This window comes from Solanum stenotomum, chromosome 5 (genome assembly GCF_019186545.1).
Source record: "Solanum stenotomum isolate F172 chromosome 5, ASM1918654v1, whole genome shotgun sequence".
Lineage (NCBI taxonomy): Eukaryota > Viridiplantae > Streptophyta > Magnoliopsida > Solanales > Solanaceae > Solanum > Solanum stenotomum.
Window position 1 is genome coordinate 22993826 of NC_064286.1, and position 20262 is coordinate 23014087.

Below are 20262 nucleotides of genomic sequence, written 5' to 3' on the forward strand. Positions count from 1 at the left end.
GTTCATAAGAAAGGAGTTGAAGGTCTTCCATTTGAGTTTAGTTAATTATGTTTTTGTATGGACGCGATGTTCCACTTTACTTGGGAGTGTTGTTGTTCGAGGCTTTTTGGTCTCTTCCTAAACGTCTGATGTTGTTCTTTATAACTTTTTTGGAATTTAGCAAATTTCATTACTTCTGACCAACTATTTCTATGGAGATTTTCTTAAGACTTCTTTTTTATACTTAAAATCTCTCTCTGACTCATAATTTTTCTATAACAAAAAATTAAAAATATAGCATTTAAGATTTCGGAGGAACGCTTTGTCTTAACCTAAAATGTTCTTGACAATGTAGTGTATGTATCGAAAATATGAATATTATAGAAAGATCATATGTAAGCTTAATGAAATAGTTCAATCCCATGCAAAGCACAAGTAATTTACCTAGTATAAATATATATTAAAGATTAATAACAATATCATGAACTTAATAGATTTCGATGAAATTCTTGATTACCAAAGATAAATAAATAATAATGTTTTAATTGAAACAAGTAATAGAACGTTAAATAGTGGTAAGGAAATTATTTTTCACTCATAAGCAGAGAGATTATTTTTCTTCTTTCATTGTATTAATTACCAAAAAATAACAATCTTTAATATAGGTGAGTACAAACTCAATATTTTCAAGTATAGCAACAAAGGAATTCATGAGCCCACCTCTACTTGGGAGTGTGTGGATGGAAGTGGGAATAGAGTTGAATAACAAATACTTGAGGATAAGTAATTTATGAGAATAATATGATTGAAACCATAAATTAAAGTTCGTCTGACATAAAATTAATCAGCATTCAGCTATGACAAAATTAAAGAAACATCACCCTCGTTTTTAATAACCTAGTACATAGAGATTTGTTAATATGAATGAACGACCAAACCAGTTACTAATTACTATGTACATAAAGATACAGAAAGAATCACCCCAAGTTGCTATCTTCAGCAGCACATCAGGATTTACTTCTTCCTCTTTTCCCTAAAAATTGATATATTATGAGCACGTGTTCATATTGTGATCGTGGATGAATTAGGAACATCTTTGACCCATACAAATGTAAATTTCATAAATAAAATACAAATTATCCATAGATATGGAGTGTTGGCAGTAGATCAGACATGTTTGTTCTATTTCAGAGTGCCTTGTTCTCTTTAATTTGATGGTGCGATTTCAAAGAAAATAATTTTAAGACTCGCATCCTGCAAAAGAAGACAGCAAAAAAATGAGTATTAACGCATAAAGAGGCAACCAGTATGACTAAGGCTGAAAGCAGAATAGCTAGAAAAGTTGGCATGAGAAAATTATTCAATATATGTTGTGTCATAAGTTTAGGACTGTAGGAGAGTATTATACTATTATACTTTTGAGGGGGAAGTAGATTTGATAAAAGGGAGGAATCAATTTAGGAGAGGAATTTCAGAGATATCATAGTAACAAAGGTTTACTCAGTGTGCTGTGATGATTTTAGCAGTACAAGGGATCAGGGTTTATGCACTTCAAGCAAGTAATTGGAAAGCTAGAAGAGAAGCTATTCAAGAGTACAGCAGCAAATGGGGCAAGAAGAAAATCCGCAGAGAATCCCACATAGATTAGGTAACGCTATAAGAATAATTAAATAAACGACTCAACTACATAGAAAGATTTTCCATAGAAATTAATCATGCTTTTCTACTATCGTCAATGGGAGGCCAAGAATAAATTAAGAAAAGGAAATTCAGACTAGCAAAGAAATGATAGGTTGTTCTCACTTCTTTTCTGAATTTAATTTAATTAGAGAATAGGTAGAAGCAAGAGAAAATTTCTCAAGGTAAAGCCCAAATCAAGAATGCCCTTCACTAAGTCATTTTTATCAGACTTATGTTTCTCCAACCGTGGCAGGTCCAGTAGAGCTCCCAAACTAAGTTATCAAATTATCCAATGAGAAAGGTCATCAAAACTATGTCTCTAATGTCTCCTATGCTTGTTTGTATGTACAGTAGTTTCTCAAATCCTACAAGGAAGAAGGTCCCAGTATTCACTTTCAGATAAACTCTTCAGAGATGGAAAATGATCAAGTTAATTGTTGTTTACGTAGATTCTTTAACATGGGGACATTCTGATGCAAAACCATTTGACTATTTTGAGTATTATGGAAGAGAGGGAGCATTCTGCCCTTATTAAAGAAGAAAAAATGGCAGAAATGTGGATTGCAGGATTTTTGGTCGAACATTGTAACCATGTCTCAGCCTACTAGTTGCTATTCTCTTTTAAAAAAAAAACTGATAATGTTGTATTCCTCAGCATTAAGGTACGCTAGAGACCTCCAAAAAGGTAACAAACTAAAACAAGAGATTAATTACAATAATCATAAAAGATCTACCGACTGTTCAGCATTTTCTATACAATATTCGTTACACCAAAAGTAGAAAGTTGCAATGCAACTCCCTTTGATATTCTGAATGTTGTTGAATCTATCTTCAAAGCTTCTTCCATTCCTCTCCCTCCAGATAGTCTATACAGTGTGGGATTATTCTCCACCACTTCTTTTATGTCTTGCTTCCCCCGCTCCGAATCCAACAACTTAACAAGTCTATTGTGTGCTCTGGCATTGACTATTTGGTATCTGTTAAACTGAGGATCAGACCATTCCTCTCCCTCTAGATAGTCTATACAGTGTGGGATCATTCTTCACTTCTTCTGTGTCTTACTTCCCCCACTCCTAATCCAACAACTTAATAAGTCTGTTGTGTGCTCTGGCATTGACCATTTGGCATCTGTTAAACAGAGGAACAGAGTCCAAAGCTGAGATGTGACTTAACAATGGAGAAACAGAGTCCGTTGTCTCTATCCTCTCTTTTTCATTCACCTTCTCTGTTTCATAGCCAAAAAATTTCTTAACCTAAAAAATTCTATCATCCTTTATCCCAACAAAATGACATCATTTGCATCCGGTAGTCTTAAGGGAAAGGGTTTTATGAGACCACCAAAAAAGTGTTGGAGTAGATTTTGATGACAAACCATTATGCAATCGTGTTAAATTTCAGCTGCAACCAATTAAAGATGTATATGGGAAAAAAGGGTTGTTGATTGTTCGGATGGATGGCTCGACACTAAAAGACAACCTTTAACCAATATAATGGCATCATCTAGTGGGAGTCCCATGTTTTTAAATTCAACCAATTCTAGTGCGATCATTAAGGATGTGGAATATATTGCTAAATTATTTATTATTGAAGCAATAGAAAATATAGGTCCAAATAATGTTGTTCAGTTATTACGAATAACACAAGTAATATGAAACTTGTCGGTTCTATCGTGGAACAAAAATTTCCTTGTATATTTTGGACCCCTTGTGTTGTTCATTGTTTGAATTTGTCTTTGAAAATTATGTGCCAACCTTCGGATAAATCTCCTCACTTTACTAATTGCAAATGGATTTTAGAGTTACTTAATGAAGTGAGTAATTTGAACAACTTTGCTGTGAATCATGATTTGACACATGCACTTTTTCAAAAACATTTAGATTTATGTTTATTGGAAATTGGTGAAACAAGATTTGCCTAGCATATTATTATGACCATCGTGTTCACAAAGTGAAATCGTTCTTAGAGAAGATGGTCATGGATTATGAATGGAAGAATTATTAGGGGGTAAGGGAATTGAAGCCAAGACCCGTGAAATAAAATCATTTATAATGAATGATGAGAAGTGGAATAGTATAGACTACTTTTTGAAATTTACGAAACCTATTGTGGATATGCTTAGAAGTGTTGATATTGATGGTTCGAAATTACATCACATTGATGAGATGTGGGACTCAATGATTGAGAAGGTTATGAAAGTAATCTTTGAGCACGAGGAGGAAAATCTCATTTCCGGTCGATCAAACTTTTTTTATACTATATATGATATTCTTGTGGTTAGGTGGAACAAAAGCAATACCCCTTTACATTGTATGGCATTCTTTGATTCCCAAATACTATCACGAATCATGGCTTCAAGTAGAGAATGGGATTCGAGGCAAGCTCCTAATGAAGCTAGAGAAATTTCATCGAATAGAATCAAGTGCTTTCAAAGGTACTTAAAAGAATCTAATGAATTGAAATAAGCTTCGTTGGAGTATGGATCATTTTCTAGCGTGAGTGGATATTTTGGTGAGCCTCATGTGATTGAGGCTATGATGTATGAAGATCCTCCTCTTTCTTGGTGGGTAAATCATGGTGTCTCGGCTCCACTATTGCAACAATTAGCTGACAAGTTGTTTATTCAACCGACTTCTTCCTCTTGTTGTGAAAGAAATTGGAGTACGTATTCTTTGATTCACAACATCAAGAGAAATAGGTTAGCAACTTCAAGAGCCAAAAATTCAGTTTGTACTTTATAATCTACGGTTGCTATGTCATAAGAAAGAAAAATATATATATGGGCTGAGCAAGTATTGGGACATAGGTATGTTAGCATTTTTTATTATTATTGTCCTCAATTATTTATTTTGCATGATAATTCTTTTCTCTTTATAAAAAAACCTTCTAATATCTATTCTTTTTTAATTTGTTTTAGGTGAAAATCAGTTTGATATTGACGAGACAATTAATTTCTTAACTGAGCTATCAATAGATGAACCTCAATTGAAAGGTGTGGTATTTAAGGAAGAAGTTGAAGAAGATGCAGAAGAGTGGCCAACTTAAATAACTTGACAGTTGACAATACCTTGTTATGTTAGTTATGAGTTATGACTTAAGTTGAGACTTGAGATGCTCTCTTGTTTTTTTTGTTGAATAGTGAATTCTTACTTGGTGTACTGAAATAGATTGGCCATGTGATTCACAGTCACTAATTACAAATAGCTAAATTTAGGATGAATGTATTTGTTTATGTCTAAAAGCAAGTTTGGCATTGCTATTGGGAGGCAAAAAGCACTTATTTTGAGGGGAAAAAAACTTTTTTGGGAAAACTAAGGTGCTCGGATAATGAGTAAAACTGATTTTAATTGAAAGTAAAAGCAATTTTTCTGCTATTGGGGAGAAGCTAAAAATTTCTGCTTCTTAAAAAAAACAAAAGTAGAAAAATATTTTTTTCAAGATCAAACTATCCTTGTCATATATACATTTTACCAATATATCCCTTGTATTTATTTATTTTTGTGATGAATTTCGTATGTAATAATTTAATTTGTGAAATGATTTTTAATTTATTTTGCTTGATATTTTTAATTATATTTAAATTATTATGTTAATATTATATCAATATTTAATTTAATTTTTATTTATCTATGTATAATATTGAATGAAAATTTGAATATGTACATATTAATTTAATAAAAATAAAAAATTAATTAAAATTTTAATATAAATATTTAACATAATTCTCTCTATAAAATAATCTTAATACTAAAAGTGCATTGATACTTGTCCTTTTTTGTAATTTGATTCTCAAAAGAACTTTGTAAAAATGATTAGTCAAACACAATCTACTGAGCAAAAGCACTTAACAAATAATTAGTAAAACACAAATTGCTTTTTTTCAAAAGCACTTTTCTAAAAAGCTATTTTAAAAAAAGTGCTTCTAAAAATAAGCTATTTTTAGCAGTAATGCCAACATGCTCTTGAGTTTTTTTTTTGAAAAAAAAGAAGTTCTAATAATTCTAGTTTTCCACTTTCACTTTGTTTCAAGAGTTGTTGTCCTTGTTCTAAGGTTAGTTCTTTTTTTTCAATTTATTTTTGATTCTTTTTGTTACATTTATTCTGTTGTTATATGCTTTTAATGCTTCTTTGAAGCTCCTCCTCTCCATTAATGTAATGAGATAAAGCATTTCTCGTAGTATTGCACCTTGTACTCTTGCATATCTATTAATGAAGTTCTCAATTCTAGTAACACGACCACTCCAACCTTCATTAAATTTGTTTTCTGGCATGATGATGACAGCTCTTGTTTGGCCATTAACCATAATAACCGAAATGAATCTGCCATATTTGTAGGAACTTTAAAGAACAGTTAGAGATATCCCTACCCCTCCAAGATTTAAAGCTATAGCCTATAGGACTTACCCCTAGTCTGAAATAGATTTGATTTCCATCAATGAAAAAAGGCTGCAGAAAAAGAGAGTAAAGAGGAGCTCCAGTGATCGAATACAACCAGGGTAAGGGTTCCAAAGGTCCTGGAGGGACCTTAAGTGTTGTACCTTGGGAATAGTGCCTGGGAGCATTTTCCATCTCTAATACAATGACTTGAAGTTGGTATTCTAACACTTCTATTTTGCATTCGCTTTCATGGTAGCTATCTTTTGACTTGAGTCGCAGAATCTATTGTCGCATATTTCAAAAAAAAAATATTGTATTCCTCTGTTATTTAATCTAGAGAGATTTTTATATTGAGAAGAATTGTTTTAAGGAATGGGGTAGAATGAGGTGTTTTACAAATCAGGGGACTGAACAGAAGCATCAAGAATATTATAAATTGAATGCTTTCAAAAATAAAAATAATGTTATGGGAAAAACACTAAAATCGTAGAAAACTAAAAAAAAACCAAAATTACAACAATGTAGGGAAAGTAATCCGAGGTTTAGGTACAGAACACTATAGTTACTTGTACTTTGGTGTATCCCTGTTGAGAAGCACACTATAATTTCAATGTAAAGTGGAAAGTGAAATGTATATTTGGGTCACAATGGTAGAAAACACTAGTTAGAGCATTAAAACAAAAGGAATAAGTCCTAATATGCCTTTGAAGTTTGCACAATGGTTCAAATTAATCCTCCGCTAATAGTTAGGTCAAATCTATCCTTGTCGTTACAAAAGTAGGCTAGATTTGCTCTTATTAACTAAGGGCAGAAGCTTTTCAATAAGCACAACCTTTTTTTGCAAGGGAAAAGGAACAAAATTATGTTTGAACCATGCGAAATGGTTCATATTTGCCCCTAACCTACGCGAAATTTCAGATTTGATCACCATTTTTCCCATCCCTTATCTCTCTAAATGGATCATCACCATAATAATTGTTTCTCTCCACTCTCAAAAACACCACTTGAAGATCCCCATTCCACATCTCACTCCCACAACACTCACAAAAAGAACAGAGAAATTTTTTCCATTAAAACCACCCCATTCAGGTGAGATCCCTCTCACACCTTTAACTTTACCACTTTCCGAAACAACATTTTACCTCCTCCTCAGGACCACTGGCCTTCAACCACTATAAACCCATCTTGACTGCACCAATAATGCTATAAATGATTTAGGAGCTTATTTATATGGAGCTCTGGCATTGCTATTGGTGATTTGAGAAAGATTGGTATGGAATGTCTTCCAACAAAGATGATGATGAGAAGATTGCCGAAATTCAATAATGACACCCAATGGACATATATTATAGTTTAAAAGTTACAGCACCAATACTAACAAGCATATCCAAAACATCCAAAAGGCAAAATCCAGAAAACTTACGACATGTAATCGGCAATGAAAAATATTGGTACCCTTCCTAATTCAGCACCTCTCCATTTTCCTCTAGGTAAGGCAACAATCTTGTCAGCTTCCGAGCCTGTTGCGGTCAAAACAAACTACGGGAGATAACAATTAGCTTGAGATAAGAACCTACTGGGGACAAACATTTCCATCATAGCTGATACTAAACTAAATTGTATGTATCAAAGAAACATGAAACCATGAGCAGAGAATTTTCTCAAGCATGTACATATGCAAGATAATTTGTGGCGGGTTAGAATCATAACATGAATTCTATTCATATTTGCCCAGAAGTATTACATCCTTCTATTAGCTATTTCATATACAGACGGCAAGAGAATTCAAGCATACTGAAAGCCAGGAGACAAGCATAACCATCATAGCTGATACTAACTTAAATTGTATGTGTCAAAGAAACATGAAACCATGAGCAGAGAATTTTCTCAAGCATGTACATATGCAAGATAATTTGTGGCCAGTTAGAATCATAACNCCCCCCCCCCCCCCCCCCCTCCCAAGTGTTCAGACGTATTTTGGAGCAAGTCTCTCCTGTATCACAATTGGAAAGAGAGAGGAAGAATGAATTTTAGGAAAGGGGATGCAACAAAGCTTCAACCATTTATCTAAATCTTGCTTGTTGGGATACAACAGTCTAAATAATGAGCATGAATTTAATGCACTATGAAATGAGAAAAATACTAGAAGCAAATATTTACATCAACTTCACGTTGAGAAATGCTTTTAAGAAATTGAAAAGGTATGTTCCTAAGCAAAATTTATTGGGTGACTCGTAAGTTCCCTTCTTCCTATGCAGTACATCACATCCAGCTCAAAAGCCTCAAGCTCACAAATGATCTGTCACATCAAAGTTCATGAAGTGCAACCTTGTAAATGAGCTACCTCTTCAACCTATTCGAGAAATCTGTTAGAATAGGAATAGTGACAAGAATAATATATAAAATCCTACTTGTAAAGGGAATGTAATGTAGTGTCCTAGTTGGAAAAGGAGTCTAATGTAGTGTCTATAAATAGTCTCAATGTAATAGTAGATATAAAATTCAATAATATTTTTCTCTTATAATTCTCACATGGTAACAGAGACTCTATGATCTTGGTAGAGAATTTTTTTTTAGAAAAAATAAGTTTCCGCAGCCGATGGGAGGTTATAACTCCTATAGCTGCTCGTCTTGCCAATGATTATGTTAGCAAAAGTTGGAGCAATACAATATGCATGAAAAAAAATCATGTTTAGAAAGATTGATTAGAGAAGCATCCGGGACAAAGAAAGTAGTCACCGTGCTTCTTTCCAGTTACTTCTTAGATCTAATTTGTGCAGCACCGTGCATATCTCTGGTGACTACTTTCTCATATCCGATTTGCATAGCACTGCGCATCTTTCCGGTGACTACTTTCTCATATCTAATTTGTGTAGCACCATGCATCTTTCCACTGACTCCTTTCTCATATCTGATTTTATACCAATTTCCGACAATTTTTCAGTTTGTTATGTTTCAACTGAGGTTTCCCAGACGTCCAAAGAAGTCCTTACTAGTTCTCTTTCAAATATCTTACAAGGTAGCATGTTTCATTTGGCTTCTATCTAAGGAAGCTGTCCTTACACAAGATAATCTGATGAAAAAGGGGATAACTTCATACCCCAGATGTGTTTTTTGTGGAGAACAAGCAGAGACTGTTTGACATTTGTTCCTTCACTGCAAATTCACAGACCAGCTTTGGAGGCTATTCTTAAACCTTAAAGGTTTCTCTTGGTTTATGCCAGGAAAGGTTATAGAGGCCCTGCAAAGCTGGGAGGAAGCTGAGGTTCAAGCAAGAAGCAGAAGTAGGTGGAGAATTATACCAGCCAGCATATGGTGGACAATTTGGAAGGAGAGAAATGCTAGGTGTTTTGAGAGCATAGAGAATAGTATAGAGCAGATCAAATTGAATTGTATCTTGATTCTATGTTTTTGGTGAAATCAGATCTGGTCTAATGATCCTATATCTATTATTGATGTGTTAGATTCATTATAGACACAGGATCATAGGTTCTGGAATTACTTGTAAATATGGCCCTAGTACAGCTCATGTACTGATCTGTTCGTATCAATATACAAAAAGTTACCAGTTTCAAAAAAAAATCTCTCACTGGTCCTCATATTAATCATATCTATAACAAGCTTGATACATATGACATGTATGCAACACAGTAGCAGCTTGAGAGGGAGTGTTGGAATAGGAGTAGTAACAAGAATAGTATATAAAATCCTACTTGGAAAGGGATTGTAATGCAGTATCCTAGTTGGAAAAGGAGTCTAATGTAGTATCTATAAATAGGGTCTCAATATAATAGAGTAGATGCACAATTTAATAGTATTTTTCTCCTATATTTCTCACAAAATCCAAATTCAATTACCCTTTATGTTTGCATGGCTTGAAAAAACATGGATATCTAAGTATTTTAGAAGTCTTGATAATAGATCATTAATCTCCTGCCAATGCAGACACTATTTGAAGTGATTCTAGAAATCTATAACAGTCGTCATTCGATCACATAATAAGAATTCTTTTGGGTAACTGAGAAATCATCAAAGAGCAGTGGTGCACAGTTTGAAACCCGATGGTTAATGGGCCTGCCCCTCCACCCTTCTCCATTTAAGAAATTGTAGAGTCCAAAACCTAAAGGAAAAATTACACAAGTGAAGGTCTTTTATTTAATAATTACCACTTTTAAGTACACTTTTAATTTATTACCATTTTTGTCAACTTTTAGCAATACTGATTTAAAACAATTTTGTTCCTTTAAACTTAGCAAAAAGTGCTGCCATTCGCAACTTTTAGCAATACTGCCATTCAGCCAAATTGTTATATATGGTTAAAAGAATAATGTTGACATATGTCGTAATTATTTTTTAAAAAGTGTACACGCAAGTGATTTTCCCTTTTAAGAAATTATTCCAAAACTAAGACTTGTTATATGATCCATTTTTCTGCATGTTTCGCAATTGAAACTATCTCAAGACAGCTAACCAAAAGCTATGGCCCCTCAACAAGTACTATAAGAAGCAATTTTGGATGCACTTTTTTCCTGTGTGTTGGTAGTTTTCTAGCAGTTCTTCAAAATTTCCATTTCTAATTCCTTTCCCAGTCAAAGGTAAAGCACACAAGGATTTTGCGCTCATCACCTCCAATGATGACGACATGATGCAATAAGATTCATGCAAAAAAGTATAAAGTTGTGAGCAGACACAGAAACAGTAAAAATAACAGCTTACAATTTTAATCATCACCATGCAAACCTTGTTATAAGCAAAAGAACTAGACAAGAAATCACAGAAATTGGAACTTGTATTTACCAGTGGAAACAACATAGCCATAACCCCACAGCTCACTAGTGGAGAGAAAAGAAATATTGCCAGGACACATGGATTTCCTGGATAATTAAAAGACATATTAACTTTTGCAAGAAAGATGATCCATGTAACTTAAAAGAAAATTCTGAAAATGTTCAACACTACTTGGTGTTGAAACAGAAAAATGCCTCGGAAGATCTAAAAAATACAATAGAAAAACTCTAAACGACAATGTGACAGCAGGACCATTCAAATTGTCGATTTGACTCAGGAGAACTTCTGTTTTGAAATGTTTACTAATGATATAAACAGAAGCTGACAATTACCAGAATGTTATTCAAGGACACCAATGGGTCAATTTTGTATTAATGAGTTTACAAGCAATTTAATCTCAGATATCAATCTAGGGAAAATAATGTCAAAATTAGGAAATAAGAAAGAGCGCTCATGAGGTTTCTAAGACAACTACATCATATCTTTGAACATAAAATGCTAAAGCAAACCATACGCAAAGAATGGAAATCGATATGAAGGAATATAGTACCAAAACCAGCAAAAAATGCCCAGTTTGATTCAAAGAAGTCCAGCCTCTTGTCTAAGCTTAGTCCAGACAGATTCCACTTATACCTGGAAAGTTATGCCCTTTTTAATGAACATCCATATCAATACTTACTAGCAATATCGAGCTAAAAAGAAGCACTTACTCAAAACAATAGTATGCATACAACCATGACAGAAGCATAAAATTTAGAGCTTTCCCTATGTAGGGGATAAATCCAGTAACATAAACCTGCACAGTATTGAGAACCAATGGCATTTGAAGACAGAATTTGAGGAAACGGATAAGCAAGGACATATAAAGAAGTAGTTCACCTCCTTGGAAAAGAAAATAAAAAGATCACCTCCATGAAGAAGAAAGTCAGCAAGAGGACCGAATAAAGCTGTTCCGCTATACTGATCATAACCCTGCATAAAATAAAAAGCAAAATAGAACTCTCACAACTGGTGAATGAAGGCACATAGCTCTGCATAGAACATATTGTTTTAAGTAAGAAAATATTGCTTCAGTGTACACCATTAACCAGAGAAAAACAAAACAATACCCTTCGAGATCAGTTGGTTTTTCCCTATGAACTGTGTTTTGCGAAGTTTGGGGCTCCTTTTGATCAGATAACTTTGTATCACGATCCCCATAATTCTCCAAAGCAAAAAACCCATATTTAGCAATATCAATGTACCTGAGTTAAAACACCGGAGAAATAAATCGTTTCAAACATAAAAGATCTAGGCAGTGTCCTAAGTGAGTATGTATGCATTGTAAACATGGATGTTGATGTATGCTTACCATGGTCATGATCGCATATTTTTATTTTTTTTGATAAAGGTAATGTTGTATTCATCAGCATTAAGGATATTCTGGAGACCTCCAAAAATTGGTTTCCAACAAGAGAAAAAACAAAACAGGCTAATAGATTACAAAGTGCCTATAAAATCCAAAATTTGTGCAGTTTCTTCTATCCCTTCCTCTTTACACCAAAAATAAAAAGTAGTCAAGCAGTTCCATTTGACTTTCTCTATTGAATTAGCTTTGTTATCATAGCATCTGCTATTTCTTTCTTTCCAAATACACCACCAAATGCATGATGGTATTATACTCCACCACTTTTTCTTAGATTTTCTCCCCCCTCTGCTGATCCAGCAACTAAGTAGATCTGCTGTATGCTCAGGCATAATCCATTCTGTATGTGTTAGTCCCAAAAAAAGGTTCCACAATTGTGTTGTCACTTTGCAATGGAGGAACAAATGGTTGTTGGTTTCCTCAGTCCCATTACAAAGAGAGCACCAAGAAGCAATATAGAAACCCCTCCTTTTCAATTTCTCATGAGTGGAGCATGCTCTTCTGGCAACCAACCAGGAGAAACACTTTACCTTGGTTGGCACCTTGTTCCTCCAAATCTGCTTCCAAGGGCCAAGTTTACCACCTGGATACTCATTCACCTCCTTAATATATAGCTTGTTAACAGAAAGGCTTCCATCTCTAGAGTGTTTCCATATGATAGAATCTTTTTCTGCTGATAACCCATTAAAACCATTGAGAACATGTAATAGCTCAGCCACTCTCCCAATCTCCCAGTCATTTAAATGCCTTCTAAACTCAATATTCCATCCATGAATAGACCATACCTCAGCCACTGTTTCTTCCGGATTGGTACACAAGGAGAATAGGTCATGAAAATAAGCCCATCAGTGCCTCATTTCCATTCCAATTCTCTTTCCAGAATTGGATTTTCGTCCCATTTCCCACCTTGTAGGCTATGTTTCTACTTAGATCAGGCCACAAATTTCTTATTGTTCTCCAAGCTGACACCCCGTAAGTGCTATTCACAGAGTTGGAGACCCAATTCCCATTCAACCCGTACTTGTTGACTATCACCTCCCTCCACAGTGCTTCTTCCTTAGTGTTGAACCTCTATAGCCATTTTGACAAGAGACATCTATTCTGCAACCCCAAGTTTCTGATTCCAAGTCCACCAGATTGTTTATGTAACTGTGCAGTCTGCCATTTGACTAAATGCAAACCCTTCCCTTCTTTATTCCCTTTCCACAAGAAATCTCTTCTCAGTTTGTCAAGTCTTTCTTCCACTTTGGCAGGCATAGGGAATAAAGACATAACATAAATTGGAAGAGAGTCCAACACAGAGTTTATTAAAGTGACTCTCCCTCCCAAAGAGATATACTGCGCTTTCCAATTGGCCAATTTCTTCTCTGTCTTTTCAATTATGCCGTCCCAAATTTCTAGCTCCTTATGATTGTGTCCCAATGGCATGCCCAAGTAAGTAGTGGGAAGATGCTCTACTTTACACCCCAATATCCTTGCTAGGCTCTGAAGTTGAGGGACTTCTTTAATTGGAAAGATGCTGCTTTTCCTCCAATTTACTGATAAACCCGAGACTGCTTCAAAAACCACCAAAGTCATTCTTATAAAGGCAACCTGTTCTGCCTTGGCTTCACAGAAAATAATGGTGTCATCTGCATAAAGCAGATGACAAATCTGCATTTCCCTTCCTGAAGAGTTGCGGACCTTGAAGCCTTTTAACCAATTGTTTTGGATAGCTACTCTCATCATACTATTATAGCCCTCCATGGCTAGGATGAAAAGGAAAGGAGAGAGAGGGTCTCCCTGCCTTAGACCCCTTTCTGATGGGAAAAAACCAACAGGTTCTCCATTCACTAAAATGGAGAACCTGACAGTTTTTATGCAATAATCAATCCACTTCAGCCATTTATCCCCAAAACCCATTTGCTTTAGAATCATGATTAGGAAGCCCCAATTGACATGATCATAAGCCTTCTCTATGTCCAGCTTGCACATAATTCCTGGATCATCTCCTTTGACTCTGGTGTCCACACACTCACTTGCTATAAGTGTTGCATCAATGATCTGCCTACCTTTTATGAAGGCCATCTGGTGTTTATTCACAAGCTTACTGATCACTTTCTTTAACCTTTCTGCTAGTATCTTGGCAATGATCTTGTATATTCCACCTATCAAGCTTATAGGTCTGAAATCTCTCAGTTCCACAGCTCCCACTTTCTTGGGGATCAATGCCACATAGGTTGCATTTAGGCTCTTCTCAAACACTTGGTGATCATGAAATTGCCTCAAGGTGCTCAGTATGTCTTCCTTAAGCATTTCCCAGAAGCTTTGATAAAAACTCATCGGGAAACCATCCGGGCCTGGGGCCTTGTCACTGGAACACAACTTGAGTGTCTCAAGGACTTCATCTTCCTCAAATTGTCTTTGTAGCCACTCTTTTTCCTCCACACTGATGCTTTCACTCCCTTGGAGATTAAAATGTGGCCTCCATTGTTCTGATTCCTTGTAGAGTTTCTGGTAAAAGCTTACAACTTCGTTCTTGATCACCTCTGGTTCGGAAATAATCACACCTTCCACTTCTAACTTCTCGATTGTATTGAATCTTCTGTGTGATGTAGCCATTTTCTGAAAGTATTTGGTATTTTTATCCTCTTGCTTGAGCCATTGTACCCTGGACCTTTGTCTCCACGCTATTTCCTCATTCTTGGAAATTTCTGCAAACTCATTGAATAACTTAGCTTTGTGTAGACTCTCCTCCACATTGAGTGTTCTCTGCTCCTGGATAGTTTCAAGACTAGCAATCTGGTTCAGCACATCCTCCTTTCTATGTTTCCAGTTGCCTCTATTCTCCAGCTCCCATTCCTTCAATCTCCCTTTGAGTAGCTTTAGTTTTGTTGCCAACCTAAAAGAAGCTGTTCCATTTACAGTGAAGGAGACCCACCATTCTTTTACTTTTTCTCTGAACCCTTCCACCCTCATCCACCATTGCTCAAACTTAAAATAAGTCTTCTTGAGATTTAGCTTTCCACAGTTTAGAGCTATTGGACTATGATCAGAGCCTACTCTCGGGAGCACACTTTGTCTAATTTGCGGGAACAATTCTTCCCAATGATTAGAGTAGAGGAATCTGTCAATTCTGGAGGCAGTTGTGTGGTTCTCACCCCTTCTCCAAGTATAAGATCCTCCAAATAAAGGAGGGTCAAATAACTCTATCTCGTTGATCCAGTCAGTGAACTCTGTCATTTCTCCAGACAGATAATGGCTACCAGTTCTTTCGTTTGGGTATCTTGTAACATTGAAGTCGCCACACACCACCCATGGTCCTTCGAAGGAGTTTCTAATTGTTGTCAGCTCCCTCCACAGTTCCTTTCTTATTATTGGGTTGCAGTCAGCATAAACTGCACTTAAAAACCAAGTGAGATTTTGTACTATGCCTTCTAGTTTACATGTAAGCATCTGACCAGCAGTCCCTATTAGCTCCCCCTTCCAATACCTTTTGTCCCACATTACTACAATCCCTCCACTTCTACCCACTGCATCTAAGTGGAACTCACCCATCCACCTATTTGCCCACACCTCTTTGAATAAAGCATTGTCAACTCCCCTCAACTTTGTCTCTACAAAGACATAGACGTCAGCCCCCCACTGTTTAGTTAAACTCCTAATGAGACTCCTTTTGCTCCCCCCATTCAGCCCCCTTACATTCCAAGAAATAATGTTTATCTTCATTTGAGTCTAAGAGGTGTTGTTCTCCTTCTACCTCTAGGTTCCCCGTCTTTAAAGTTCATATGAAATTCTAAGTTTCTTAGCTTCTTTGGGACGCTATTCTGGTTGTATTCCTTCTTGGTGGCCTCTTCTTTTTTATCCAAGTAGCCTCTCTTTTGGTCTATCTTCATGAGTAATTCAAAGGCTATTTTATCACATCCCTCGAAAGCTGCTCCAAACCTCCTGCTGAATTCAAGAACGTTAGACTGCACCCATATAGTGGCTCTATCTTCAATCTCCTTTTCTGAGAGAGGTTCTTCCATCTGTAATGGCATCGGCTCTTCAAAAATTATCATTTGTCCCTTGGACTTCTCCCCCTGATCACCTTCATCCTTTTTATTCGAACCATAATCCTTCTTCTTAGAAGAAATTGAGCTGACTTCGTCTCTTACCTCAGTGTGATGAAAGTCAGAATTTATCAATTCTTTGCCGCCGTTTTTTCTCACCGTTGGCAAATTTGACTCCATTCTCATCATATTCTCCAGCTCTGTTTCTGTCTATGAGTTTGGAGAAGTTAGAACGAAGATCTGGGCTTCTTGAGAAGATATAAGAAGGGGGTCTGGGCTTATTCCTTTAATGAAGTCACACTTTGGGCTTTTAGAAGCTTGGACCTTAGGAGGCCCAAAACATTTCCCACAAACCCAAAAACCTTTTAAACTCTCAACATCTCCTGGGTCCACCTCCTCATATGAAACCACGTATACATATACATGTTCAATCATGAATCTTGGTTTGTGCGTTTTTTGCTAACAAAAGGATATTCTACATATTGATGTCTTACCCTTCAAGAGTCCTTTTATTTTGGGTTAGATACTTGTATTTTCATGTAGCTATCAACAGCGAGATTTACAGAAATCCTATTTGTGTCCCAACACAAATTATTTACTATTGAAATAAATTAGATTTAAATAGAATGTGATGGACACAGAGGATTCATATATCTAACTCCACTATTGAATTGAGGATAGATTGATTGATTGACACTACAATAACCCCTCCAAGACACCAAGACAATCTTAAGTGCAACTTTAGAAACCTTGATGTGCAGGGGCGTCTATAGTTTTACCATGTATTTGTATTAAAAATCACTTAATATATATGAATAATTTATCAAGAACCTAGTGAACCTTCTTTTCTAGAATCAAGAACCCATAAACTTAATATCCTGGCCATGCCTCTATTGAAGGCTAACTACGCCTAAGATAAATCTCAATGTAATATAAGTTCTATACATATTATGTTAGTATTGATCCAAAATGAGAAGGCTATATATATATATATATATATATGAAAAGGTAAAGGAAGCTATTACCAGATATTGCTGAGAATAAGGCTGAATATGTACAATGGGTAAAACCAGAAAACCTGCAAGGAACAATGAAACAGAGATATTACGCAAACATCAGCAAATAATACAGATGAAACACTGAACACTTTTTGTATAAATTAGCTAGCCATATTAGGCAAACACCAGCGAGTAATGAGTCCTTCGTCTTCTTCATCAAATTGTCATGATTATTAGCATTAATTTTTATTTTACACCCCCACCCCACCCTTAGCATGTAAAGATGAACACTTGAAAATGGAAAAGTAATACACCAGAGTTAACTCATGGATATTGACTTCTAATTTACACCTTTATTCCCCACTATCATATTAATTTATTTTTTTCAATCTATTTATAATCATTATACTTTAAGATATTTAGGCTATTCGGACACACACGTATGTACTATTGCCCATAGATCGAACCTGAAGCGTAAAATATTTAATGAATAACTACAAAAAGTGTGCAAATAAGGAAGATATGGGAACTCAACCCCATGTTAGAAAACTGCAAAATTTCTATCAAATTAGTAAAGAAAAAAAAATAGAATAACACGACTCACCCTAATTACTTATCTTTTTAAGAGAAAAGAGAATCCCTTTTTCTGTTATAACTCGACATATGTCAATTTCTCAAAGCAGAGTGAATTTCAAATATGGATAATTTTTGTTCAAATAATTTATACCTAAACCCAAATAAAGAACAAACAAATAAGTTTCACAAGTGGCATTTCACATTGATTATGTCTTCCCCACCCTCAAACACACCTCATCTTCACCCCTACCTCCCATTTACTTACCAAACACAAAAAATATTTTACAAGAACACACTTTTCATGACAAAACATATATATATATTCCATCATACCGAACACACCCTTAATTAATCATAAGTCAAACACCCCATATTTTAAAATATTCAAGTGCCATATATGTACATGGGTAACTGTTTATTTTATCGTTGCTAAGTATAATGTTGATAATAATAGCATGTTATTCTTCTCATTAAAGAACATCAAGTACATATAAAAGATCTATCAATGGGTTATCAACCTTTAATAAAATTCTATGTAATATACTAATAATAAGAAGTATTTTCATGTATATCAAATTACCAAAACTACTTTTTAATCAATTTTTCCATTCAAGAAAAGTACACGTATATATCATTTTCGTGATCTCAAGATAATTGGCAAGTATTAATGTAAGTCTATTTCATGTTTTTATAACCTTGAAAATAATTTACATCCGGCATGCTACCACCAAATTGTATATCAACTAAACGTTTTTATTTGGTCAAACGAATAAAAAAAATATATTCAAGCATATGTTAATCCTAATCATGGATATAATTTAATATATACAATATGAGATCATCAAATAATAAGTATATACCATAATAAATGTAGTTTTCTCATTTTATAAATCACATAGCGCTCTAAAGTTGCCAATTTCAAAAAAAAAATCACATAGGGCAGAAAAATTAAAGAATGAGTAGCAAAAGTAAACTCCAATTAATTGTCACTTTCTCATTGATATGGCTTTGGTATTGTCTTCTGCCGACCCGCAGTCAATATTATTATCATGATAAATGATCGTCCACCAGTATCAAGCAAGATCACCATGAGAACTTAAAAATTCTTATTTTTAACATGAATGTGATGGTTAATGAATTGAAGTGTTCATGCCTCTTCATTTTCTTCTTTGTTTGCACAGGTCGTGGATTTAATATAATTTGCTTTGTAAATCCCGTTGCTTTCATCATATTGATATCTAGAGGGTTTAAATTAATTATACTAAATAGATCCTCTATTCTGGAAGAAATTTGAGTCCTATTTGTCTTTGTATTCTTTTTGCCAAGAAAGGGCACTTTTTCATGTCCTTGAATTATCCGTATGTTGTGGTTGTGAGGAAATGTTCCAAACCTTTGGAGAGCCTGACAGGTATGGTTAAGCATGAAGAGTTGTGACTTGTGATGGTAATTTTCTTGGGGCTTTTAATTAGGCTATTTGGGATGATTAAGGTATTTAATTATTTTTTGAGACAAGGGTAACTTTGTATTCACACCAAAAAATTCATCATCCCAAAAATATGATGAATTGGAAACTTACATCCCACCCATGGGTATACTTTACAAGTTTCCTTTAAAATCAACTAAATCTACTATATCCCCTACAAGATTCTGTTTACACCAAAAAAACAAAAGGCTTATACAATTCATTCTAATCCTCTGTAAGTTAGTCTTTTGTCCCTCAAAACTTCTTAAATTTCTTTCTTTCCAGAGGGTCCACCATATGCAAGCAGGGATAGTTCTCCACCAGTGTTCATTTCTTCCTCTGTTCCCAATACCTTTCCAGCTATTTAGTAGTTCCTTTATTGTGCTAGGCATCACCCATTTAACTCCCAACAGAGCCAAAAACATGTTCCATAGGCTCACCGCTGCCTTACAATGAAGGAACAAATGGTCATTGACTTCTGTTTCCTGTTCACACATGACACATCTTGAACAAAATTGCCATCCCCTTTTCTGTAAAGTTTCATGTGTTAGACAAGCCTTTCTACAAACCAACCAACAAAAACAAGCTACTTTTGGGGGGCATTTGGTCTTCCAGATTAACTTCCAAGGCCAAATGTCTACCATTGACTGCCTTGTGTTAAGATTCCAGTAACATGATTTCACTGTGAACACACCCTTGTTATGTAATTTCCATCTAGGTTTGTCAGGCCTCATAGATAAAGCAGGGTGTGAGTTTAGTACTCCCAATAGGTTAGCAACTTCCCCAATTTCCTAGTCATTTAGTGCTCTTCTAAAAACAAGGTCCCATCCTTGCTGACTCCAAGCTTGGGATACAGAGACATTCCTTTGCATACTCAAAGTGTAAAGATGTGAAAAGGAGTTTCTAAGACTGTCTTCTCCAATCCACACCTCATTCCAGAAATCAGTTTTCAAACCATTTCCAACAGTG

At 35.2% G+C, this 20262-nt stretch overlaps 1 protein-coding gene across 1 annotated transcript in view; it reads right to left on the minus strand.

Annotated features, from left to right (window-relative positions):
- Nucleotides 1-1140: 1140 nt before the first annotated feature.
- LOC125865071 (protein EI24 homolog) overlaps nucleotides 1141-20262 on the minus strand; it is a 36820-nt gene continuing 17698 nt past the window's right edge. Inside the window, exons 4-11 of the mRNA XM_049545244.1 lie at nucleotides 17283-17335; nucleotides 11931-12065; nucleotides 11730-11793; nucleotides 11532-11617; nucleotides 11372-11454; nucleotides 10831-10907; nucleotides 7457-7572; nucleotides 1141-1233 (exon numbers count right to left, since the gene is read on the minus strand). Coding sequence (XP_049401201.1) covers nucleotides 1167-1233; nucleotides 7457-7572; nucleotides 10831-10907; nucleotides 11372-11454; nucleotides 11532-11617; nucleotides 11730-11793; nucleotides 11931-12065; nucleotides 17283-17335 — 681 coding nt within the window. The 3' untranslated portion in view covers nucleotides 1141-1166. The remainder of the gene's footprint in view (nucleotides 1234-7456; nucleotides 7573-10830; nucleotides 10908-11371; nucleotides 11455-11531; nucleotides 11618-11729; nucleotides 11794-11930; nucleotides 12066-17282; nucleotides 17336-20262) is intronic.